Source organism: Podarcis raffonei, chromosome 5, assembly GCF_027172205.1.
Source record: "Podarcis raffonei isolate rPodRaf1 chromosome 5, rPodRaf1.pri, whole genome shotgun sequence".
In the NCBI taxonomy this organism is placed as follows: domain Eukaryota; kingdom Metazoa; phylum Chordata; class Lepidosauria; order Squamata; family Lacertidae; genus Podarcis; species Podarcis raffonei.
Window position 1 is genome coordinate 58,446,878 of NC_070606.1, and position 21,670 is coordinate 58,468,547.

The 21,670-nt window shown below is 45.6% G+C and overlaps 1 protein-coding gene across 3 annotated transcripts; it reads left to right on the forward strand.

Annotated features, from left to right (window-relative positions):
* The first annotated feature begins 848 nt into the window (after positions 1 to 848).
* Positions 849 to 21,239, forward strand: TLX1 (T cell leukemia homeobox 1). 3 transcript variants are annotated; one of them, XM_053389404.1, is made up of 3 exons: positions 849 to 1,404; positions 6,396 to 6,633; positions 19,802 to 21,239. In XM_053389404.1, the coding sequence occupies exons 1-3, from the start codon at positions 888 to 890 to the stop codon at positions 20,022 to 20,024; spliced, it is 978 nt and encodes a 325-aa protein (XP_053245379.1). In that variant the 5' UTR covers positions 849 to 887; the 3' UTR covers positions 20,025 to 21,239. The 3 variants fall into 3 exon arrangements, with proteins under 3 accessions (XP_053245379.1, XP_053245381.1, XP_053245380.1); XM_053389406.1 differs by having other exon boundaries at positions 19,953 to 21,239; XM_053389405.1 differs by having other exon boundaries at positions 6,432 to 6,633.
* Positions 21,240 to 21,670: the final 431 nt, after the last annotated feature.

The window sequence follows — 21,670 nt, forward strand, 5'->3', positions numbered from 1 at the left end:
CGTGTAGCATGAACCTGGGGATCGGGACCACGAAGTGGCCCATTGGAAAGCCGTAGCCGACCCATCAACTTGACCCTCCATGCTCCATCTTCATCTCGTCCTCCGTCTTGCCCGCTAACTACATTAGCCCAGGCAAGTCCATGGACGGTGCGCAACTTAGCAGACTCGGGTGCCCAGCCTCTGCGTGCTGGGCCTGCAGTTGACGAGGATCTCAAGAAGAAGGAAAGGGCCTCTTCCTTTTCTTTCCCCTCCGTGGCTTTTAACATTCCCTGCCCCGCCACCGGCTGGGTCTGGGACGCACGCGATGCTAAAAAATAACGGGGCGCAGAATTGCGGCCGCGCGGATAATGCGCTGACTCAGACGGGAGGTTGCGCGGGCGCTTCGCCGTCTCCCCAAGCGCCAGCGCTCTGACTCTGCTGCGCAGACGACTTTTCTTGCTAGGGTCCATGGGTGCCTGGCGGGGCTCCCCGCTTGGGTTTGGCTGGGAAAGAAACTCCTTTTCTTCTCCCTCCCTCCCTCTTTCTCCTCGGCTGTCATTCATCCAGCTTCTCCGTGCTCCAGCCAATGGCGGAGCAGGGCCTAGCAGCACCAGGCTTTTGGCTAACATGATTGATGCCCTCGCAGCTAGGCGAGAGAGGGAGCCCACGGGCGCGCACATCCCCCCACACCCTCCCCCTCCCCCTTCCCCCAGCTTTTCCTTCCTCCGCTTCCATCCTCCTTTTTTTTACCTCTTTGGGATCAAGTGAAGCGCGACCAGGAAAGCTGCGCGTATTTTGAAAAAACCTCTCGCCTGGAAGAAGAAGGGAGGAGGAGGTGGAGGTGGTGGTGGAGGTGGTGGAGGGGGGAGGGTAAAAGTCGCCCTCTTTGGGGTGGCTGTGGGCCCAGCATGGATCACTTAGGGGCGCACCACCTCCACCAGAGCCACGCCGAGCCCATCAGCTTCGGCATCGACCAGATCCTCAACAACCCGGACCAAGGCAGCTGCATGATCTCCAACGCGCGCCTGCAGGACGTGGCGGACTACGGCCTGGGAGGATGCGTGGTGAGCAGCGCGTACAACCCCATGGCCGGCCACTACGGCTCGGCCACCGGCGGCGGAGGCGGCGGAGGCGCAGGAGGAGGAGGGTCGTCCTCCGCCGGAGGTTACAGCAACGGCGGGGCTTGCAGCATGGCTTCTCTGGCGGGGTCTTACAACATGAACCTGGGGGTCGGGACCATGAACGGAAATAACCTCAACGCGGCCGGGGGCGTGATCCGGGTGCCGGCGCACAGACCCCTGACCGGAGGCGTCCACCAGCCTCTCTCCACGGCCGTGCCCACCGTCCCGTCCGTGAACAATCTCACGGGGCTGACTTTCCCCTGGATGGAGAGCAACAGGCGCTACACCAAGGACAGGTTCACAGGTGAGTGGGTCTCTTTCCCTCCTGCTGCACACCTGCACTGGTCTCCCCCGTCGCTCGCTCACTCGCTCACTCGCTCTCCTCTCTCTTCTCTCGCATCCGAAAAACAAAAACAAGCTTACTGGCTCGGAGATGGAACGTCCCTTCTCTGCCCCTAAGCAACAAACCTACCGGGCAGGCCTTGGGCACGATTTGTAACTGGTTTAATGGCATCGATTGGCGTGATTTATAAATAGCTTTGATGGATTGATTTAGATTTATGGCCCACTAGAGCGCTCATATATATGCCTGGGATTTGGCGGTAAAAAAAAGAGAGGCCTCCGTAGTAGAGAACTTTAATCACATTGATTATCATTATTAAATTGGCTGTATTTGACAGCACTGTTATCCCGAGGTTCTAATGTTGTTGAAATTTCCAGGGAAGAAGTAGGCTTTCACCCTCTCGAGCTATTCAAGTATTTCTCCCAGAAATGGAATTGACATGCTAATAATCCGTAGTTTATCCATACTTCGTTCAATGACATTCATAGGATCTGAGGTCTCCTTTATTTTTATTTTTAAATTGGTGGAATGATCCAGCACCAGTACTCACGCGAATGAATTTATAAATGATGCATTCCTACTGTAGCTGGATTCTCCCCTCTCCCTCGCATGGCTATGTCTCTCTATATCTCTTAAAACTGTGACAGATTTATTTATTTGAAAGGCTATAATAAATACTACCACTAATAGCAATAATAACCACCACCACAACAGTAACTTATAATGTGGTCAGGCAAATAGTGTATGTGTGTAAAATATAACATTTTGGCCAAATAATTATGTTTATAAAAAGTAATAATAATTCATCTACTGCCGAAAGAACAGCCTATTCCAATGTTCAAGTAACATTTTAATAACCTTCACGACTGTTTTCAATAGAATATACAGCACACGTGCGCGTGCCTTTATAAAATAATTTATATACACATACACATATACATATACATGTTTCCCAGCCCTAGACAGACGGCATTACGTGATACTGATCTGTAACATAAATAATGAAAAGGGGCAGGATCCAGATGCGAATGGCAGGGGCGAGAGTGGCCGATCAATAGTCTGGTCTTGGGAACTACGTCTTCCTTTTGCGCCTCCTTTCGGATCCAGTCTTTTCTCGAATCTCTGGCCTGTAAATGGAGAGATCTGCGCTGCTGTTACACATGCACGAAACAGAATATGTGAGCCGATCAAAATGTATATTAGCTCAGAGGCAGATCCGTTCGAAGGAGATCCGCCACATAAACCGGTGGCTTTCGGAACATCTCGGGGATTTCCTGCCCCGCTCCCCTCCCACTGCAAACAATGACGGCCATAATATTTCAGTTTTAATTTAAAGAGTGAAACCCGAGCTTCATCAATAAAATCCCCATTATCTTTCGCTTGGAGAAGGATAGGATTACCCCAAGGGCTGGCAACTTACCTATCTCCCGGGGGGTTGTAAAGTTCAAACCAATGACTGTTTGGAGAGCCCCAAACAAGACAGATGGGCAGATAAACACCCGCGCAGTCGGGGTCTTTCCACTGAATAGAGCGCGCCCACCGCGCCGCGCGCGCCTAGGCCTGCGATCCGCGTTGTGATTGAACCTCGAACCCTCCGCCCCGCTTCGGTTTCAGGAGGGTTTCCGGGATGTTGTTATTCCACAGCAGGGAAAACGCCCCAAGGTGGGGAGAAACCGGGGGTTTCGTTGGAGGAGCGAGGAGAATCCCAGGAGCAAGACCCGTAAGAACTAGTCTTTTATTACAGATGACCCAATAAAATATAGAAATGTAGATGTTATCTTGCATTCCCTCTGCAGCCTTTATTTTATTTTATTTTATTTTATTACGTATTGCAGCCATGATTTCCAGGCCTCAATGAGACGGCTGCAGCACGCGTGGCTCTGTGCCGCTTGCTTTTAGAGCACGATTTTTTAAAAAGGTTTTTTTAAAAAGCGCAGTCTGATTTATTCATTTATTTCAAGGAGAGCGCCTTGGGCTCCTAGTTTGTTCTTCCGACGAGGCTCCTGTAGCAAGTTAGAGGCCTACCTCTTCCTCTCTCCCCTTGCCTTCCGCTGAAAGCATTCGGGCAAAATAGGAAAATTGTTGCCGCTAAACCTGAGGGAAACACGTGTGTGTGGATTGGGAACTGTGTGATAAAATATACGGAGCGTTTGGTGGAATTTATTTTCCTCGCTTTGCTGTGGAACGCTTCTTTAATATTCATAAGCAGCGCAATAGCATGCACATTTACTCGGAAGTAACGCCCGCTATGTACAGTTTCACTAACTCTTAGGTAAAAAGTGCATAGGATTGCAATCGAATCTAGCCATAAATAAAGATATTTTGAAAAGTCTCTTAAAGTCTTCGGATTTGCCACTAAACTATAAATCAGCGTTCAGATATCCTAGGAGGGGGGGCGGGTTTACAAATACTAAAATAAACTCATTTCAGCTTTTCACCAATCGCCTTCCCCTTACTTCCAACTTATTTCCAGTTCTCCCAATTCAGGCTTATGGTATGTATTTCGCTCCATGCTGTCCCTATAAATGCCTGGAGTATTTTTGTTTGTTTGGAAATTAAAGGAGAAAAAAGTACATTAGGCCTGAGTAGAGAGGTGTTGGAGGATCGCGCTGTTAAGCGTCCTATTTAAAAGAATAATTCCCAGTCAAACTTGGAACCAGAGGCAACACTCCAAAAGGTCCCCGTCCTCAACCCCCAAGTGACTCTTAAATCCTTTTGTTTTCCGCGTCGGAAAGTTTAATGTAAAAATCTTGCCACAGTGGTTTTTGGAAAACATAGGAAAGACTAATCACAAGGGAGAGGAAAAGTTGAGAAAGCAATCTAAATAGTATTTTGGGGGCTTGCTTGTTTTTGCTCTGTTTTGTTACTTACATAGCAGATTGTTGTTGCCATTTGAGAATGATTTCACGCCAGCATCGGAAAGGTCGGGAAACAGGCCACATTGCATCGATTTAAAATCAAAACGACAACCATATGAAAAATCAAAAGAATATCTTTGATTACGCGGCCCATTTCCCATTTTTTCCCCCTCAAACACACGCGCGACTCAGGCCACCCGCTTTTTACCAAATAGTCTTCGTTCGTATTCTTAATAGTTTTTACGAGCATTCCTTTAAAAGCAACACGCAGGTTTCGTGTACGTGTGAATTGTATTTTTAAAATTAAACAAGCAAGTGCTCTCAGTATTTCATGAAACGCTGTATCGATTATATTGAACTGCATCCGCTTGAAACACAATAACACCCAAAGAGCAACGTAGTTTTTCGGGGGGGCGGGGGGAAGGGAGAAGTGTAGCCCAATTCTAACCACGTTCGTTCTACACTAAGTCCCACGATGGCTGCAGTTCTGTGCGCACTGATTCGAGAGTAAGTGAATTTGCATTGAGTGAGACTTAGTTCATTGGTAAGCCTTACAGCGCAATCCCGCGCGTCTTTCTTCGGAGGGTGTCCCATTGTATTCAATGGCTTTTTCTAGCTTAGGGCTGAGGTTTACAGCAGGGATGAGTAACCTCCAAATGTTGTTGGGTCACCTCTGCCATCATCCCTGTGCATTGGCCCGGGCCTGATAGGGGCTCCAGGATCCCCAACCCTTACAACTTTACCACCGCTGCTCATAGCCTGACGCTCTGCACCCTTTTCTTCCGAGGTAATTCGACCCAATGTTTATGACTCAGTCCTACGTTTTATTTCGAAATAAGCCCCATTGATTTCAGTGGGCCTTGATTCGTGTGTTGAGAGTCACCCGTAGCAACGTTTTTGGGGGGAAATAAACCAAAGTGGTTGGTAGGGAAATTGCCTGAAAGTCAGAGCTGCTTCAGCCTTTGCAAAATTAAAGCCTTCGGGGGCAGGAGCGGGTGCGGTGAAACATTAATAGGATTTAATTGCTGCAGTGATTCGTGACTCCTGCGAGGCCCAGATGAGTTTTGTCCTCATTTCGCTCGCGGTGTTGCTCTGCGCTGGCCTCCGGGCTAGCGAGGCAGCAAAGCCCAGCCTTAGAGGGTAGGATTAGCCAACGTTTTGCACGATTACATATGTATTTTGAAAAAAGTCGCGCCCGAGTCCCTCGATGATCATCCATTTACTGTCATGTTGCCCATTCTGGGGTTGTTGTTTTACTGTTGCTTTGCGGGGGGGGCGGAATGCTGAACCCCCAGAAAGTGAATGCTAATGGACCAACCTAAGGTGTTTCACCCTCGGTCACCTCCCCAAAGTCAGCTAGGGACAAACCCTTCTCATCCTTGATTCCCTATCTGGGAAAAGGGACGGAGATGTTTTGTGGATTGTTCCACTGGTCTCAAAGCCTTCGATAAATGTGCCCTGTGGACCATTCAGTCTAGTTTTGTCTTACTTCGAGGGGCGAGGGGGAAAGGGAAACCCCAGTTTCAGTCTTCAAGGGCCTGTCTGCTTGTCTGTAGAATATCCCAGCTCTGGAACTCCTTTCCAACTCGTCTCCCGGCCCACCAAGAGCCCCCAGATTAGATCTGAAGTCTTTTCAATATCCAGGGGACTAGTCTCGTGGCTAGTTTACTAACTTGATAGATGTCGTCGTAGTGCTCTACAAGTGTACGTCTATACCCAGAGGCTCTTGGAGCGATATAAATAAATAGGATGATGTAAATAAAAAATAAATAAAAAACTGGAGAAGCTCAGGCAAGTCGAGATCTTAGGAGAGAAATTTGGAGAGGTTTCCACTTTCCCCTTCGCAAGGCTAAACGAAGAGAGGGTGGGGATTGTGGGCCATAGCATGTCTCGAGGGGAGTGGGGGTGTCTGCTTCTGTGGCTGGGATTTCCTCCCGTGCTCTCCTCGGCCCACCTCGGCCCAGCCTCGCTCTCTGACTGTCTGTTTGTCTCTTTCTGTCTCTCCTCTGCCGACGCTTGTGGACCCCTCCTGATCATGTCGCCGCTTGCTTCTTTGCCCCCACCCCCGCCCCCCCGCCCTGTCTCCCCCTCCAGTGGCCCTCTCACCGTTCACTGTAACACGCCGTATAGGTCACCCCTACCAGAACCGGACGCCCCCCAAGAAGAAGAAGCCCCGCACCTCCTTCACCCGCCTGCAGATCTGCGAGCTGGAGAAGCGCTTCCACCGGCAGAAGTACCTGGCCTCGGCCGAGAGGGCGGCTCTGGCCAAGGCACTGAAAATGACCGACGCGCAAGTCAAGACCTGGTTCCAGAACAGGAGGACAAAGTGGAGGTGAGCGGCCGAGGCCAGGCCTCGTGGGGTGTGTGAGTGTGTCTCTGTGTGTGAGAGAGATTCTCCTCTTTGCAAGCGCGAAAGTGCCCTGGGATGCGCCTGGGCCTGCCATCTGATCTAAAGATGCTCTCCACCCCCCAAAAAAAGGGGGAGCCCCATTAACTCTGTGGGCTTCACTTTCCAGCCAACTCCTGCATCAGGATGCAGAGCCAGGTAATGGTACCTCCGCTCCTGCTCTTTGCTTTCCTCTGGGTTTTTTTTTCCCTTTTGTGGGGGTTGGGGGAGAGATGGGCCTTCGGGGTTGCCTGAACCTGCCTCTTTTCCCTGAGGTGTGAGCCAGTTGTGACTCAAGCCATTACTGGCGGATGGGATGTGTGTGCGCGCGCGTCCGCGCGACAGTGGCGCCATTGTATTGACTCGCAGTGTCTTCCGCGCGCGATGAATGGGAGGCTATTGTTCATGCTCTAAGTGGTTCTCCGCAGCCTTGTCTGCACGTGCAGCTTGCTTAATACATGACGACCCTGAAGTTTGAGTTGGTTGGGAGCAGCGGAATACTTTTACCCAGGAAGTCATATCTGCAAGCGGAATCAGTATTAAGGGACCTGTCTATGACACCTATTGAATTCATGTCTTCCTTATCTATACCAATGTATATGTGCGTTATTTAAACCCTCTGTTATCTCTGCCTGCCGCGTGTTCCTTTCGGTTTTTCGTCGAGCCAGTCGCTTCCATGTTTGACAGCCTCTTGCATTCTTTTCAGTCCCCGTTTCAGACATCTTTATAAATCTCGGATGTCCCGAATTTTACACACATCATACAAAAACGCTTGTCCACAACCCCTCCCCACGTGGATGTTTTATGATGAAACAGATGCTGGCATCATCTATCTGCCTGCTCTCGCCCCCCTCCCTCAAGCCGTCCGCCTTCTAAATTGTCACGTGCATAGCCTGTCTCACAATTTGCCTCGCTTTCAAAGCGAGAGAATTTGATGGCCTGCCACTGGAAGGGTTAACGGCGTTCCAGTCTATCTATCCATTGACCGCTTTCCGGGGGGAGGGGGGTCTCGGAGGTGTTATTGCGTGTTGCCTTTTCAAACAAAAGGATCGGCGGGAAAGAGTCTCAGACCCGTTGCTATAGTTGCAGAAACAAATCAAGAGCCATTGTATTGAGAGGGTCCAAGTGTACATCCGGCCGTCGGAAGTGAGCGAAGGTTCCTGGAGCCCTCGCGAACTTTCTGAAGGAGGCGCTTCGCTAATCTTGGTCATGGCCAGGGCAGCATGGAGCCGAGGTGAAGGAAGCCCCTGCCAGAGATCTGCTCTGCAGGCTCTGTATGTTCTTCCTCTGGCTTCAGTGACCGTGTAGAAAAGAGGCCTCATCTTGCACGTGCTCTGTTCTTCTCAACAGAGCATTTAATCGGATTCAAAGTCCTGCCCCACCCTAGGAAAGGAAAGGAAAGGCGTCGCCCCTGGGTATTTTTGTTTTAATTTGCAGGAGATGGTTAATAGTATTATTAGCACTAGTACTATTGCTACTATTAATAGTGAGAGAGCCGCCTTGGTGTAGTATTGGACGCCTGGGAGACCAGGGTTCAAATTCCTGCTCAGCCACTAAGCTCACTGGGGTGATATTGGGCGCACTGCAGTTGTTCAGCCTAACAGGGTTGTTGTGAGGATAAAATGGGGAGAAAGAGAACCATGCATGGCTCCTTGGAGGAACGGTGGAGTGTAAATGAAGCAATACATAAATAATGGGTATTTTGGGGAGAGGGAGGAGCGCGCGAGACCAGCATGCCAATCAGAAGTATGATTCTGAATTAGACTGCAGTCCAATCCGCTCACGCTTTTCTGAGAGTCCCATTGAACGGAACAGAATTCACTTCCGGGTAAACGTGCATAGGATGTCACTGTTAGGTTGCAAACCTATCTGGGAGTAAGCACGACTGAACGCGGCAGGACCCATTTCAAAGGAAACCGTGGCTAGGATTGCGCTATCGCGGGTAAGAGAGCAGCAGGACGAATTCGGAGTAAATGGTTTGCCCAGGCGAGAAGGCATTTACATGAGTTCAAGGGCCTCAAGGGAACCAGCGTTTTTCAGAGTCACTTCCTAGAGACAGAAAACTAGAATCTTAGAATAGAATAATAACCCTGAGAAAGTCTGGGTTTCCAGTTTTAATATAAGAAACTACACATGGAGCGGGGGAGTCTCCCAAAGACTTTTACAGTGGAGGTTACAAGCACTAAGCGCATGATAAAACGCTAATGCCCCTTTTGAAAATGGGCGTTATGAAGCCAGCAAGTTTAAACACGTGTTTGTAGAATGCGGAGTTAAAGCCTTTTTGAGGGGTTAGTAAAAAACAAACGGGTGGCGTGCGGGTCACGGCTGTGCCAATAGCCTCTCCACTGTCTTTCCACAGCTAGAGCTCAATGGTAGAACATCTGCTTTGCATGCAGAAGGACCCAGGTTTGCTCCCCAGCATCTCCAGGTAGGGCTGGGAGAGAGAACTCTACCAGAAATCCGGGAAAGCCGCTGCCAGTCAGTGTAGACAATACTGAGCAAGGTGGACCAACGGTTCAAGGGAACTAGGGAAGCCGGGAGCCTACAGGGGTACACGCTTGCTTCCGGATCACGCGTGGAAGCCTGTGCTGAACCTTGGTCCCTTCATACCTTGTGCCTTTAAGAATATAAGAAGACCTCTACTGGATCAGACCCAAGGCTCATCTAGTCCCAGGGGTGCCAACTTTAATAAAATATGGGGTGGGGATGGGAGTAAGCCCCTTCCCACATCGATCACATGCCGTTGTGCAGGCACACCCTTTGAATGGCAATGCCCATCAACGTGGTGGTGGTGGGAGAGGACGGGCCTCTCAACCTCGGCCCCTAGGCTCTTAGGTAGGTCTAGTCCAGTGTTGTTAGCATAGTGCCCCCCTCCCGAGGCTCACAAGAAACCAGCAAGCAGAACCTGAGATCAACAGAGAATAGCCCCATGAGCCTACAGGACAAGCTTCTGAAGGCAGGGAGGGAAAGAGTTCTTTCTACAGGCTGCCTAGTGATCTACAACCTTCTGGATCGCGTGTGCCCGCAAAGGTTCTCTGCCGCCCTTCCGACGTGCACCTGAGGAAGCCAGGGGGAGCAGCTACCCAGCGCGACTCCGCCCACCGCGCCCGCGTGTTCTCATGAACTAACAATACTTAAATCGGGTTTGAATCTTAGGAATCCGGCGTTTAAAGCTCAGAAAAGTGGTTGGCGGTTTCCTAGTCTTAAATTAGCCAGACTAGACAGCAAACTTTGCCCTCACTGCGAATGTAAAAGCAGAGTCGTAGCTATGGGGCGGCTAGCCAGCTGTTTTGTTTTGTTTTGCCCCTGGAGCCTTCAGAGGGGCGCCATTGAGGCTCCCAGGCCCAGCCTCTGTGTGTGCATGCAAATGCGCATGGATATGTGCCAAACTGGCTCTTTGACCCGAGTGAAATAAAGCCTAGTTTCGCCCCTGGTAAAAACAAGGTAGCCCTTTCCCGAGCAAGTCCCCCTGCGCTGCCCGCTTCGTTTTGCGGTGCTGACATTTCACAGCACCCAAGAGATTTCGGTCCTAAAACGCACCGACAGAAGATGTATTTGAACGCTTCAAATGGGAGCTCAATGCCTTTCACATGAAACATCACTGGGCAGGATAAGCAGTTTAAACTTTTTTTTAGAAAGTATTGGGAGCAAGGATAGATTTCATTAAAGTAGATTTGACATTTTTGCTCAGAATGAGTATATTCTGTGCTAAGCGGGCGGGCGGGGGAGGTTACTGTCGGAATTTTGCAGTTCTGATAAAGAAGCAAAAGTCTTACGTCCTCAAAGCGAACCATTATTGTTAGCCATTAAATGGGATTAAAAGAACTATGGTGTAAAAGGACATATAAAGACAAGAATTTGCTTTAAGTTTACGCGATCCCTTCAGTGGATACTAATTCTCTAGAAATATGAATGTTAAGATAAACAACTTTGTTAAAACACAAATTATTATTATTTAATTTATTTTTACAACTGAAGCAATTTCAATGGGAGAACAACTCTCCGGTTTAGAATAGGGGCTTTGTCCCTGTTACGCTCCCCGATGTTGCAAATGGCCCCTCCCGCTCGGCCAGATCAAAATCCGCTTGAAAACTGCACACCTATCACAGGACAAAGCAGTGAAAGCGTGGCTTTTCCTTCCTGTAGACCCGAATGCCTCTTCATCCGTTTTCAACCTTTCCTTCAATTTATAGTTTTTAAAAGGCTGGGGGCATAATTTCGCTAAAGTAGAAAGGAGTTGGGTATTAGGGATTCCATTAATCCCCCAATAAACGTCATCTCATAACTGAGTGTTTGTAAGATGAATGTTCCAAATGTTGTCTGTTAATATATTTTAAAATAGTTATCAGTATGTGCTGAGCTATGTATGTAGCTATTTCAACTTTCTGGGTGACTTGGAGGCACACTTATTTCTCCCTGGGTATGATTGTGTCAGATTGCAGCCTCACAATCTTTTCAGAACAACAAAACTGATCCTTGCAGTGTAATTCCCTTTGCATTGGCTTCAGTAGGGTGAAAAACACTTCTTTCATGGTTGATTCTCTCTCTCTCTCTCTCTCTCTCTCTCCAGTTGTAAACTGCCTTGAAAATTGTTGCAGTTCAAATGCATCCATGAAATTAAATCACTTATTTAGAATTGGGTATAACTAGTGACACAAGAATGGAACTTAATATGTAGCTTTTATTTTATTTTATTTTATTTTCAAAGCTCAGTCGGATTTATTCACATTGCCTGGACTTTAGGGCTTTGTTCATAATAAAATATGGGGTGGCTTTCATCTAAGTTTTACTCAGAATACAGCCACTGAAATTAATGCATCTAACTTGCTCATTGTCATTCATTTCAATGGCTCTACTCTGAGTAAAAGCTACTTGCATACCACCCATGGTCTCATAGAAGACAACTCCTAGGGGCCGAGGCCACTTCAGCCCGCAATAAAATAGTTGAGGAGCAGGGCCCCCCAAAGTTGATGAGCATTGTCATTCAAATGGGGTGTGTGCGCCTTGTGAGTGATTATGCAAGATGGGACTTACCTGCCCCCCCATATTTTATTCAAGTTGGCACTCCTGTATCTCATTAGGCACATCTGCAACAGTAATCCACTTTAGGGCAGACAGGGCAGTCTATATGGGGTTTGCTGTGGTTGTTATTTCACATTGAAGGCTCCAACCTTATGAATGTATTTCTATTTATTTAAAAATACACATCCTGCTTGTCTCAAAGACATAAACGGAAGTAGCTGAAAACAAAGCACAAAATACAAAATCAGTTCAAGATTGGTGACATGCACTAAGCTGCGATTCAAGTTGCAAAATCGGGAAAGCGACAGCTCTAAAACCACACTACAAATTGAAAATTGGGGGGGGGGGGGCTTGGTAGTTCCATCCGCTTGGAAGTCTGGAGGGTGGTGGGAGAGGGAACTCTCGGTGGCAGGAAGCCCCTAAGCTATGGCGCTCCCTCTCCACGAAGGTGCACATGGCCCCTTCATTCTACAGCTTCCCAAGAATGCTGAAGATGTGTATTGTTACCTTGGCCTTTGAGGCTTGAAATGCATATTTTTAAAGGACCCAGGCAATACTTCTGATTGGGAACGGTTTTAACCGGTTTTTATATTGTACTCTTATATTGCTGTAACCCACTCTGAAACCTTATGGTGAAGGACGGGTGAGAAATCCTATCAACCCACAAATAAACAAACGGAGCCACAGGATCAGAGCCAGTCAACAGAAAGCGAGGAAGCATCAAATCAAAGAGCCTCCTTTTAACTTGCTGCCCGAAGGGCCGAAGTGCTGGAGCCGGATGGACCTCCCTGGGGAGGGCATTCCATAAAGGTAGTATCACAACTACCTTTGTATTGTGGCGCTGTAATATTTTACCGGGTCAGGCAATTGATTAAGCTATTAGAAGCTTGACAGCGGACTGGGCTATTAATGGATTGACTCCAAGCCAAGGTGCAACCTGATCTTCTGCATCGAAGGCAAGGCCCACTTGGGGTTTACTCGTAAGGAAGCGTGCATAAGCTTCCAGGACGAACCTAGGCAAGTTTACTCTGAAGTGGTAAATCCCACTGAACGGGACTTACCCCCAAATAAAGTGTGTTTAGGTTTTACAGCGTTTAGCTTACTGACAGCGATGAAACTTAGTCGTGACTCCTTTAAACAGCCTTAGACTTCTATGGGACTTAGCTGCCGTGAGTCATGTTCCCTAGATTGGGGTGGGTGGTGGTGGAAGACGGCCTTTGCTGCATTTTCACCGGTCCCAGCGCAACCTGGGCGGGAATCCTTCCCTCGAGACACTTAATCTCGGTGCTAGGAAGGTTTGCTTCTATCTGCATATTTGCAATTAAGGCGCTGGACGTTCTGTGGCGGAGCTGTAACTAAGCTGCTCGCTTTCCGTTTGCAATCTTGAAACAAATTGGGCTGGGACGCGTGGCTCTTGCTTCTTCTTCCATCTCTCCCTCACCCCCCCTGTCTTCCTTCCCTCCTTCCTTCCAGAAGCCCGGACAGCGCTTCTCTCTTTCTTTGACAAATTACTCCTTTTTGCCCGCGCCAAGTGATGCTAACTGAGAAAAATGCCCCGCGCTGAAATTAATAATCTGTTTTTCACTAATTATCAAAGCGAGGAAGCAGGGTTGCAATTCTCTCCGAAGTCAAAACAATATTAAATATGCATCAGGAGTGAATTTGTGGTGGAAAGAAAGCGAGTGCATTATTCATGCGGTTCTTTCCTGAAGCGGAGCGAGGCTGTAAAACTCCTTTAGACCTCTCTCCCAGGCGTGGGTGCGAAAGGTGCGCGCGCAGAGAGCCCGATCCTGACCCTTTCCAGACCCTTTCCGTCATGTGTACATATGCCCACCGAAATCAGCGAGGAGTGCCAAGCGCCAATATTTATTTCTTTGGCTTATATCTTAGTTGTGCAGGTCTAGAAAGTAAGTTGCCTGACTTTAATTTTTGTTCTAACCGGTGTGTCTTCAAATGAGCTCAGAGCTCCTTCGCTGCTTTGCCTTCGCCAGATGGGCCAGGACAGCAGCACAGCTAAATTAAAAGCAAACCGGTAATTACAAGACAAGCACCCGTTTTTGTTTCGTTTTTTAATTGGGCAGGTCTTCCGCGAAGTGGGTCCCTGAATGTGTTATTAAAGAGGAGCCTGAAATGACTCATGGAAAATTATTCCTCCTTGCCCGCGCGTTCCTTCAATGGCACGTTTTAAAATCTGATGTCAGGACGCAAGCAGGTGGCAATTAGACGGTGGATAAATAGTTATTTGGAGGCCGAAGTTAAGCAGCGTTCAGGGCCCAGTGCAGTCAGCGAGATGGAGTTGTGCAAGTGCCCTCTCTTCCCATCGAAAACAGACCCTCTTCCCATCGAAATCAGCAGCAGTTAAGCATGCACTCTGCTGTGGTTGGTTTGTGCGCGTTGCTATTTACGTTTAAGAGCGGTTCTTGAGTGACTCCAGCAAGTGCCTTGGAACTCAGTGGAATTTACTTTCTTTTTTTAAAAAAATATATATATTAACAGATTTTTGTTGGGTAACAGGAATCCATCTAAAGTCTCTGTTTTCAAGTCTTACAATCTTCCATACAGGTCATTCACTTTCAGAGTGAGACTTTTACGGTTATCGGCAATACGTGGTCGGGAGAAGGGAGGAGAAAGAGGGGGGAGAAGGGATATTTTAGGATCAGGCTGTATTAAAAATGCTGTATAGGTACTATTCATAAATCATGGCAACTTTCAACGGATCATCATCAACAACAATATACTGTACCAAAAGGAGCCTGGGATGCAGGGTCCCTCTTTGGGCTCCTCCAGCCTGGAGTATACGCAATATGGATTTGAAGCTGCTTGTATCTCTATGTCCTCATCTAACCGGCAGCTTGCATTCCCCCCTATCCCGTTAAATTTGGATTTTCTTCACCAATGGATAATTCAATAAAGGAAGAAAATACATTTCACCCAGCTGAACTCACAGAAGCTTATTATGTGGGTGGGTTGTGGGGGTTTTTTTTACATGTGTGGTGGGGTTTCCCTCCGTGGTGTCTATCACTAACCCCCCCTGACATTTTGTTTCCATCAGTCCAAAGAAAGGGATGTAGTTTGCCTTTTTACACCTGTTGTTGCTGAAGGCATGTTTCTGGTGTTTTTGTTTCTGAAACAGCTCTTTTGTGCAGAACTGCTCTTGCAGAAAACATCTGTATTTTATTTTTTTTTAAAGGAGGCAGGGAAGGAAAGGGGGAGGAAAGGAAGTGGGCCTTTCATGCAAGCAACTCCAAATCCTTGCTTGGCATGGAACAACACACATATTGTTATTTAAAAAACAAACACACCTTTTTGTGCAAAATTGGTGTATTAAAAACTTGTGTTTAAAAAAATAATAATCTTTTTTAAAAAAAGAAAAGAAAAGAGGGAACATGCACAGGTAAACAAATACTTTTATGCATGCCCACAATGGCTTTCACATATTCTGGCTTGGAATTATTATTATTATTATTATTATTATTATTATTATTATTATTGCATTTTGTGCAAATCTGGTAGATGAAAAAACTTGTATTTCAATAATAAATAAAGAAATAAGTGAAAATGTGTGCGTGCACAGGTAAATGGAATACTTATATGTATTTCATCCACATGGAACCAGAACCTATGCTGGGCAGCAAAGTATTAACTGAGGACATGGCTTACCTGCCCCACATAATTGATCACAAGACGCAGCGCACCCTTTGAATGGCAACTGGGGGTGCAAGCCCCTCAAATATTTTATTGGGGGATCTGAAGGGACCTTGGCCCCTAGGAGTTGGCTCCTAGGTCGCCCACTAGTGTTGATGGGGGAAAATTAAGGTAGAATTGAAAGCCATAACATTGAAAGTGTTCATACCAAGTGTGTACAAAGGTGCACAAATGCACACATGAAAATAGCAACCACTTTAATGCATTTGTGTGAACACTGCCTCTTTCCCCCACACCCTCATTTTCTTGACAGCAGTTTAGGTTTTCAAATGAGAAGTGGTCATTTTCTTGTGTTTCCGAGAAGCTAAAATACCTACCGTGATGTGTCACTTTCACTTCCCTGCTCTCTGTCTCTCTCACTCTTTTAGTAGTAGTAGCTATCTATAAATATTCTAGGGCTGCTGGAATCATTGCATTCAGTAACTGTTTAATATTATTACCAAAACTGTAATGGACTTTGAACTTGAAGCACTGTAAGGAGATCAATACTAATAAAGATAATAAAAAGGAATCTTCTATAGTTTCAATATAAACAGAGTTTCGAAACAATTTATTACCAAGTGAAAGAGAAGAGGAGGGAGTTGATAGATAGTAGAATCAGTCAGGTAACCTCCTACACCTGATTAGATTGGCTTGATAAAAAGATGGGAGAGTCTCTTTGGGTCATGCAAGAGAGTGAATGAGCAATGGGTGTCAGCCTGGCATGTCCTCATTTGCCATCCTGCTGATCTAAAATGTAAAGGAATGTGGTCAAAATGTGTCAGTGAGCCCCAGATTAGTGGGCCTGAATAGTTGGCCCACTTCTGGGGAAAGCTAAGCAAGTCTATGCCTCAGTTTCCCCTTTCACCTTTTGCAAGCCTGGTTTCACAGTGTAGATATTGGGCAGAAACCTTTATGAATAAAAGAGGCCTTAGCATTTTTACTGGACCAATTTAACTTGGCAAGATCAAGAAGAGATACAGCAAAGCTGGGTCTGTCCTGAACTGTAGGCCTGGAAATTGATTTCATTGTAGTCTAAGCACATACTATTTAATAGTTTTTAATTGGCTTATTAATCTGGCATCACAACTGTTGAAGTGGATATCATTTTTAAAAATCCAGAACCCACTTCTTAAAGCAAAATTTAGGCAAAGGATTTGTGATTGCTGTAAAAGGGAGAAGGAAACTGGAAATGATGCCACAGGGAAACATCTGACTCACTCTTTCACCGGAGAGAAGCTCTGTTGAAAGTCTTCAAGAACTTGTAGCTCAGTGGCAAAGTATCTGCTTTGCATGCAGAAGGTCCCAGGATCAAATCCTGGCATCTCCAGGTAGGGCAGGGAGAGATCCCCCTCTGAAAACCTGGAGAACCACTACCAGTCAGGAGACAAGATTGAGTTCGTTGGACGGACCGGTGGTCTGGCTTGGTGAAAAGGACCTTCCTATGTTCACCACACCAGCCTTGTTTAGACTCTGTGGAAGAGATGGGAGGTGAGAGATTCTTTATAATCTTTCCCTTCTGTTAACCCCCCTTCAAAAATATAACAACAACAGCCATTTCCCTTTAATGTTTCCTCCTCTTCTTCCATTTTTTCTTCTTTGCCCCTCTTTCTCCTTCCTCTCCCTCTCTCCTTCTTTGTGTCTCCATCATTCTTTTCCATTGTTGCCTACAACCATGAAGATCAGGCCCACTATCTGTTTGAGCAAGTTCCCATGACGCTCTGAACAGGGATGTGCTGTGCTACTCTTTAGACTCATTATTGTGCCATGAACTTTCACGATACCTCAAATAACTGATGAAGCCAGCAAATGGTTTATGAAACTGTGATTATGCCACAATAGATCTGTTGCACTGTGTTCACTAGGGACCTTAGAAGAACCTTCCTGCCCAGTCAACAGTAATAGCTCAGTACAGGCATATCTTTCACTTTCATCATGTAAAATTATTTAAAGGGGGTGTATAAATACTTTGGGAAACTTTCCAAGTGTCATCCAGGACATTGCCCTAATGAACCAAGCTCATCTACATTCCGTCCAGTCATAAGTGACATTAGTCTCATTCTAATGCAATGCTTCTTCAGCTAATGTGTGCTAGGCCATACCTTCATTTGCATGGGACGCTTTCAGACAGAAGCATTATGGGAGCTTTACATTGCAAATGCGTTGTTTAGATTTTCTATGCACACACTTGGCACATGAGAGAACAACTCACTGTTTTTTAGTTTTAGGTTTCTTTATAGGTATTCTGCTCTTTCCTATCCATATTATGGACTCTTAACTTGGAAGTCCTAATCAACTTTCTGGAACTTCTGATTAAATCCCATTGTATTATTATTATTATTATTATTATTATTATTATTATTAAGCTCAGGGTATTAATATGGATTCAACTTTGTATCCTGCCCCTTCCCCATTACTTAAATGGGAGAGGAATATGCACTGGGTGTAAACACTTCATATTCATTCATAGATGCCAACAGGCTATGAGACCTTTTGCCAACTCTCCTCTAGTTCAGAGGATTCTGTCCTGAATCTTCCAACACTCAACTTCTTCAGATGTCCCTGAGTTCTAGTGTTATGGGAGAGGGATAAAAACATTTCTCTATTCGCTGTCTCCTTGTTGTGCATAATTAAAAAAACTTCTATCATGTCGCCTGTTACCTTTTCATTAAACTAAAAAGTCCCATATAAAAAATATAGAAAGGCTTATACTTTAATCCTTGCTGAATCCATAGGCTCAGGGAATTACATTCTAATTACTGGGTCCAGGAATTTAGAAGTGTTTATCACCCACAAACTCATAACAATAGTTATAGAACTTATTGATGGCATTCTTACTATCTTTAGCAATGTGTTGCTCAGATTTCTTTTTGGCATCCTGTACTGTCCGCTGGCACTTTTGGGGGGTGGGATGGGGGACAAAGTTCATGTTCCTTTCTGTTATCTTCACCTGGACAAGATTTCATTTTTTGTAAAGGAAGCCTTTATGTGAAGGAGATGCGTACCATCTCCACTGAAGACAAAAATCCTTTTCTGTTATGACCAAGCTGACAAGAGTAGTTTCCCCAATGTTGATTTACAGAAGCTTGGCAGTTTAAGAAAACGATTGTTGTGCTCATACATATTGCTATGCTATCAGGAAGTCACATTTATCAGATGGTTGCACCAGCCATTATTTCCTCCATGTGTACTTCACTGTGATTGCAGGTTTGAGGGCTGGGCTGCGAATGAGGGAGTGTCTTACTACAAAACCTGGGGGACTGATGATTCTCTTCAAGACCAACCAGGGCTTATTTTATTCTACAGAACTGTCACCCCAAATATGCTTTCATGGAGGCCAAATCTGACATTGAAAAGACTTTTGGGGTTTGAGCTCTGGGGCCCGGGGGAAATAACCCTGTTTGCTCTTGAAGAGGATCCTCCCTCCCCAGGTACTGTAGTAAGCCACTCTCTCATTCCCAGCACAGCCCTCTAACCTGCAATTGAAGCATTACAGGGAAGTATGCTGTGGCATTGTTGAGTACGATTTTCTCAACCCAATCTGCAATGTGGAGATAAAACCAGTGGATAGCATTGCAAGGTTGTTGCGCTCTCTCATCTGGAGCTCATCTGAACAAGTGTGATGTGGCCTGAAGCAGAAGTAGAGAGAGCCAGTGTGGTATAGTGGTTAGAGCAGAGGTAGGCAACAGGGTGCCCTCCAGTTGCTGTGGAACTACATCTCCCATCATCCCCAGCCAGGATGGCCATGTTAAGGCAATTATGGAGTTTATTTTATTTATTTAGGTCTTAAATTTTTATACTGCCCTTCATCTGGGGCAGGCAGTTTAAAAACAGAAAAAATAGCATAACAACAAACAAAAACAACACTCCACTGCCCATTCAGAGTTTAAAAGGCTATATAATAATAATAATAATAATAATAATAATAATAATAATAATTTATTACTTATACCCTGCCCACTCTGGGCGGCTCCCAATAGAATATTAAAACCATGATAAATACATCAAACATTAAAAACTTCCCTAAACAGGGCTGCCTTCAGATGTTTTCTAAAAGCCATGTAGTTGTTTATTTCCTTGACATCTAATGGGAGGGCTTTTTTAATTAGCCAAAGGCTTGGGAACTGTAGTCCAACAACATCTGGAGGGCATCATATTGGTTTCCCCACGATGTAAGACTAAGGCCAGGAAGACCTGAGTTCAAATCCTCATTTGACCAGGAAGCTTGCTGGATGTCGTTGGGCCAGGCACAGACTCTCATCCTCACTCTCACAGGGTTGTTCTGAGGATAAAGTGGGGGCAGGAAGAACCACACATGATCCCTTGAGCAACTTGGGGGGAAAGGCAGGGTGCAAATCTTATAAATAAAGAGTACTGAAAAATGATACGGTCTGCATCTTTCTCCCAGGCGACAAACTGCAGAGGAGCGGGAAGCGGAGAGGCAGCAAGCCAATCGCATCCTCATGCAGCTCCAGCAAGAGGCCTTTCAGAAAACCATCAACCAGCCCCTCCAAGCAGACCCCATCTGTGTTCACAACTCCTCTCTCTTTGCCCTCCAGAACCTCCAGCCATGGTCAGATGACTCCTCGAAGATTACCAGCGTAACTTCTGTAGCCTCGGCCTGTGAGTGAAGCCTTGACTTTGCCTGTGCATGGACTGTGGCGTCCCAAAATGGCTGCCCTTACCCAATGCCATTGGGAGAAGATCTATGACCCAGAAAAGGGAGTGGTGAACCAGCAACCAGATCGTGCCCTATGCAAGCAAATACTCTTTTAGTGGGCAAAATGTTGGCAGTATTTCAATAAAGGGCATCGCTTTTGCTACTTCTTCTTTGAGATTGCAAGGCCCGATTATGAAAATTCATGAAGGGTCATTTAAAGACTTTTCTGGGGAGAAAAGAACCTTACTGTTGTTCTTTTTTTAAAAAATATTTCCAAGAGAAACCACTCATATAATTCAGTTTTACTGGCAATGTAGGATTTGTTCTCCCATTTAAACATTTTAGACTGATCACTTGTAAGCAAAATAATGACACCAGTTTGAATTGGAAATGTTTTTGAACAGCCTCTGCATCTTCAGCTAGGGTTTTTTGTTTTTGTTTTTTTGCCTCTAAAGACAGTAAGATCCTGCAGATGAACAAGAACCTCCCTCTTTTCTTTTTCTTTTTAATTTTCAGAGATGAATTCTTTGGGCTTCTCTCCTTTTCCTTATTTTCTCCCTGCTGAAGGAATGAAACCGGAATTATTGTTGAATGTAAACATTACATTGCAAACCATTGTGTGAAGGTTGTGATCAGTTTTCCTGGCTACCACAGACTCTGCATTGATCAACTTATAGTTTAATAACTCTGAGGCATCTGTGGCATTTTTGCAGGGCTAATGCAGTTTCACTTGATGGATTATTTTGGTATCGTTTATGATGTTGTTCAATATTTTATTTACTTTTGGGTTGAGAAGTCTGCTTTGCCATGGGTGGAAAAGCCCTCTTTTCCCATTTCCTGACCAGCATTTCACAATTTTCTTTTCATCACGTTGAGGAAAAGCTTGTGATTAATTTAAGCACTTCTTATAGCAAACTCCAAGAATATAGAAAAGATATCTACAGCATATAGTTTTCACTTACTTTAACCTAACCATCACTGCCATTTTAAATCGGATGATACACAGAGCCAGGCAATTTATCAGAAAAGAATATTTTCAGTGAGGTTTTGAAATGCATTCATCAGTTCCCTTTTTTATTATTAAGTTATGCACTTATAAGATGGTTTCTTTTTTTGTGTACTCATTTTCTAAAGTGTTTGTGTAATTTATGTGGAAAAAAATTGAATAAAAAGGGGGAAAAAATCAGTCCAGGTTAGTGGAAAGGGCAAAACAAAATGAAACCCTGACAAGCTGCTCTCTCTCTCTCTCTCTCTCTCTCTCTCTCTCTCTCTCTCTCTCTCTCTGGTTTTTGTGCTAATTCTTCTAGTGAGAAATGAGCTCAGAGATTATACAGCAACTGCCTGTGCAAGCTCTGCTTGGAACAAACAGAAAGAGGATTACTGCATGTTCATCAGCATGCAGGGATTATGCATTAATTTTAAGATCTGATTTCGCAGCCTCAGTGTATAGAATCATAGAATTGTAGAGTTGGAAGGGACCCCCAAGCCCCCACAATGCAGGAGTGTGCAGTTGTGTACCTCTTGACAACCTTAAGTTTGTGCTTAATTTCAAGCAATGCTGAGCATGAATGAATGAAAACAAACATGTAGACTTTCAAATGGGATATAATGAAAGTA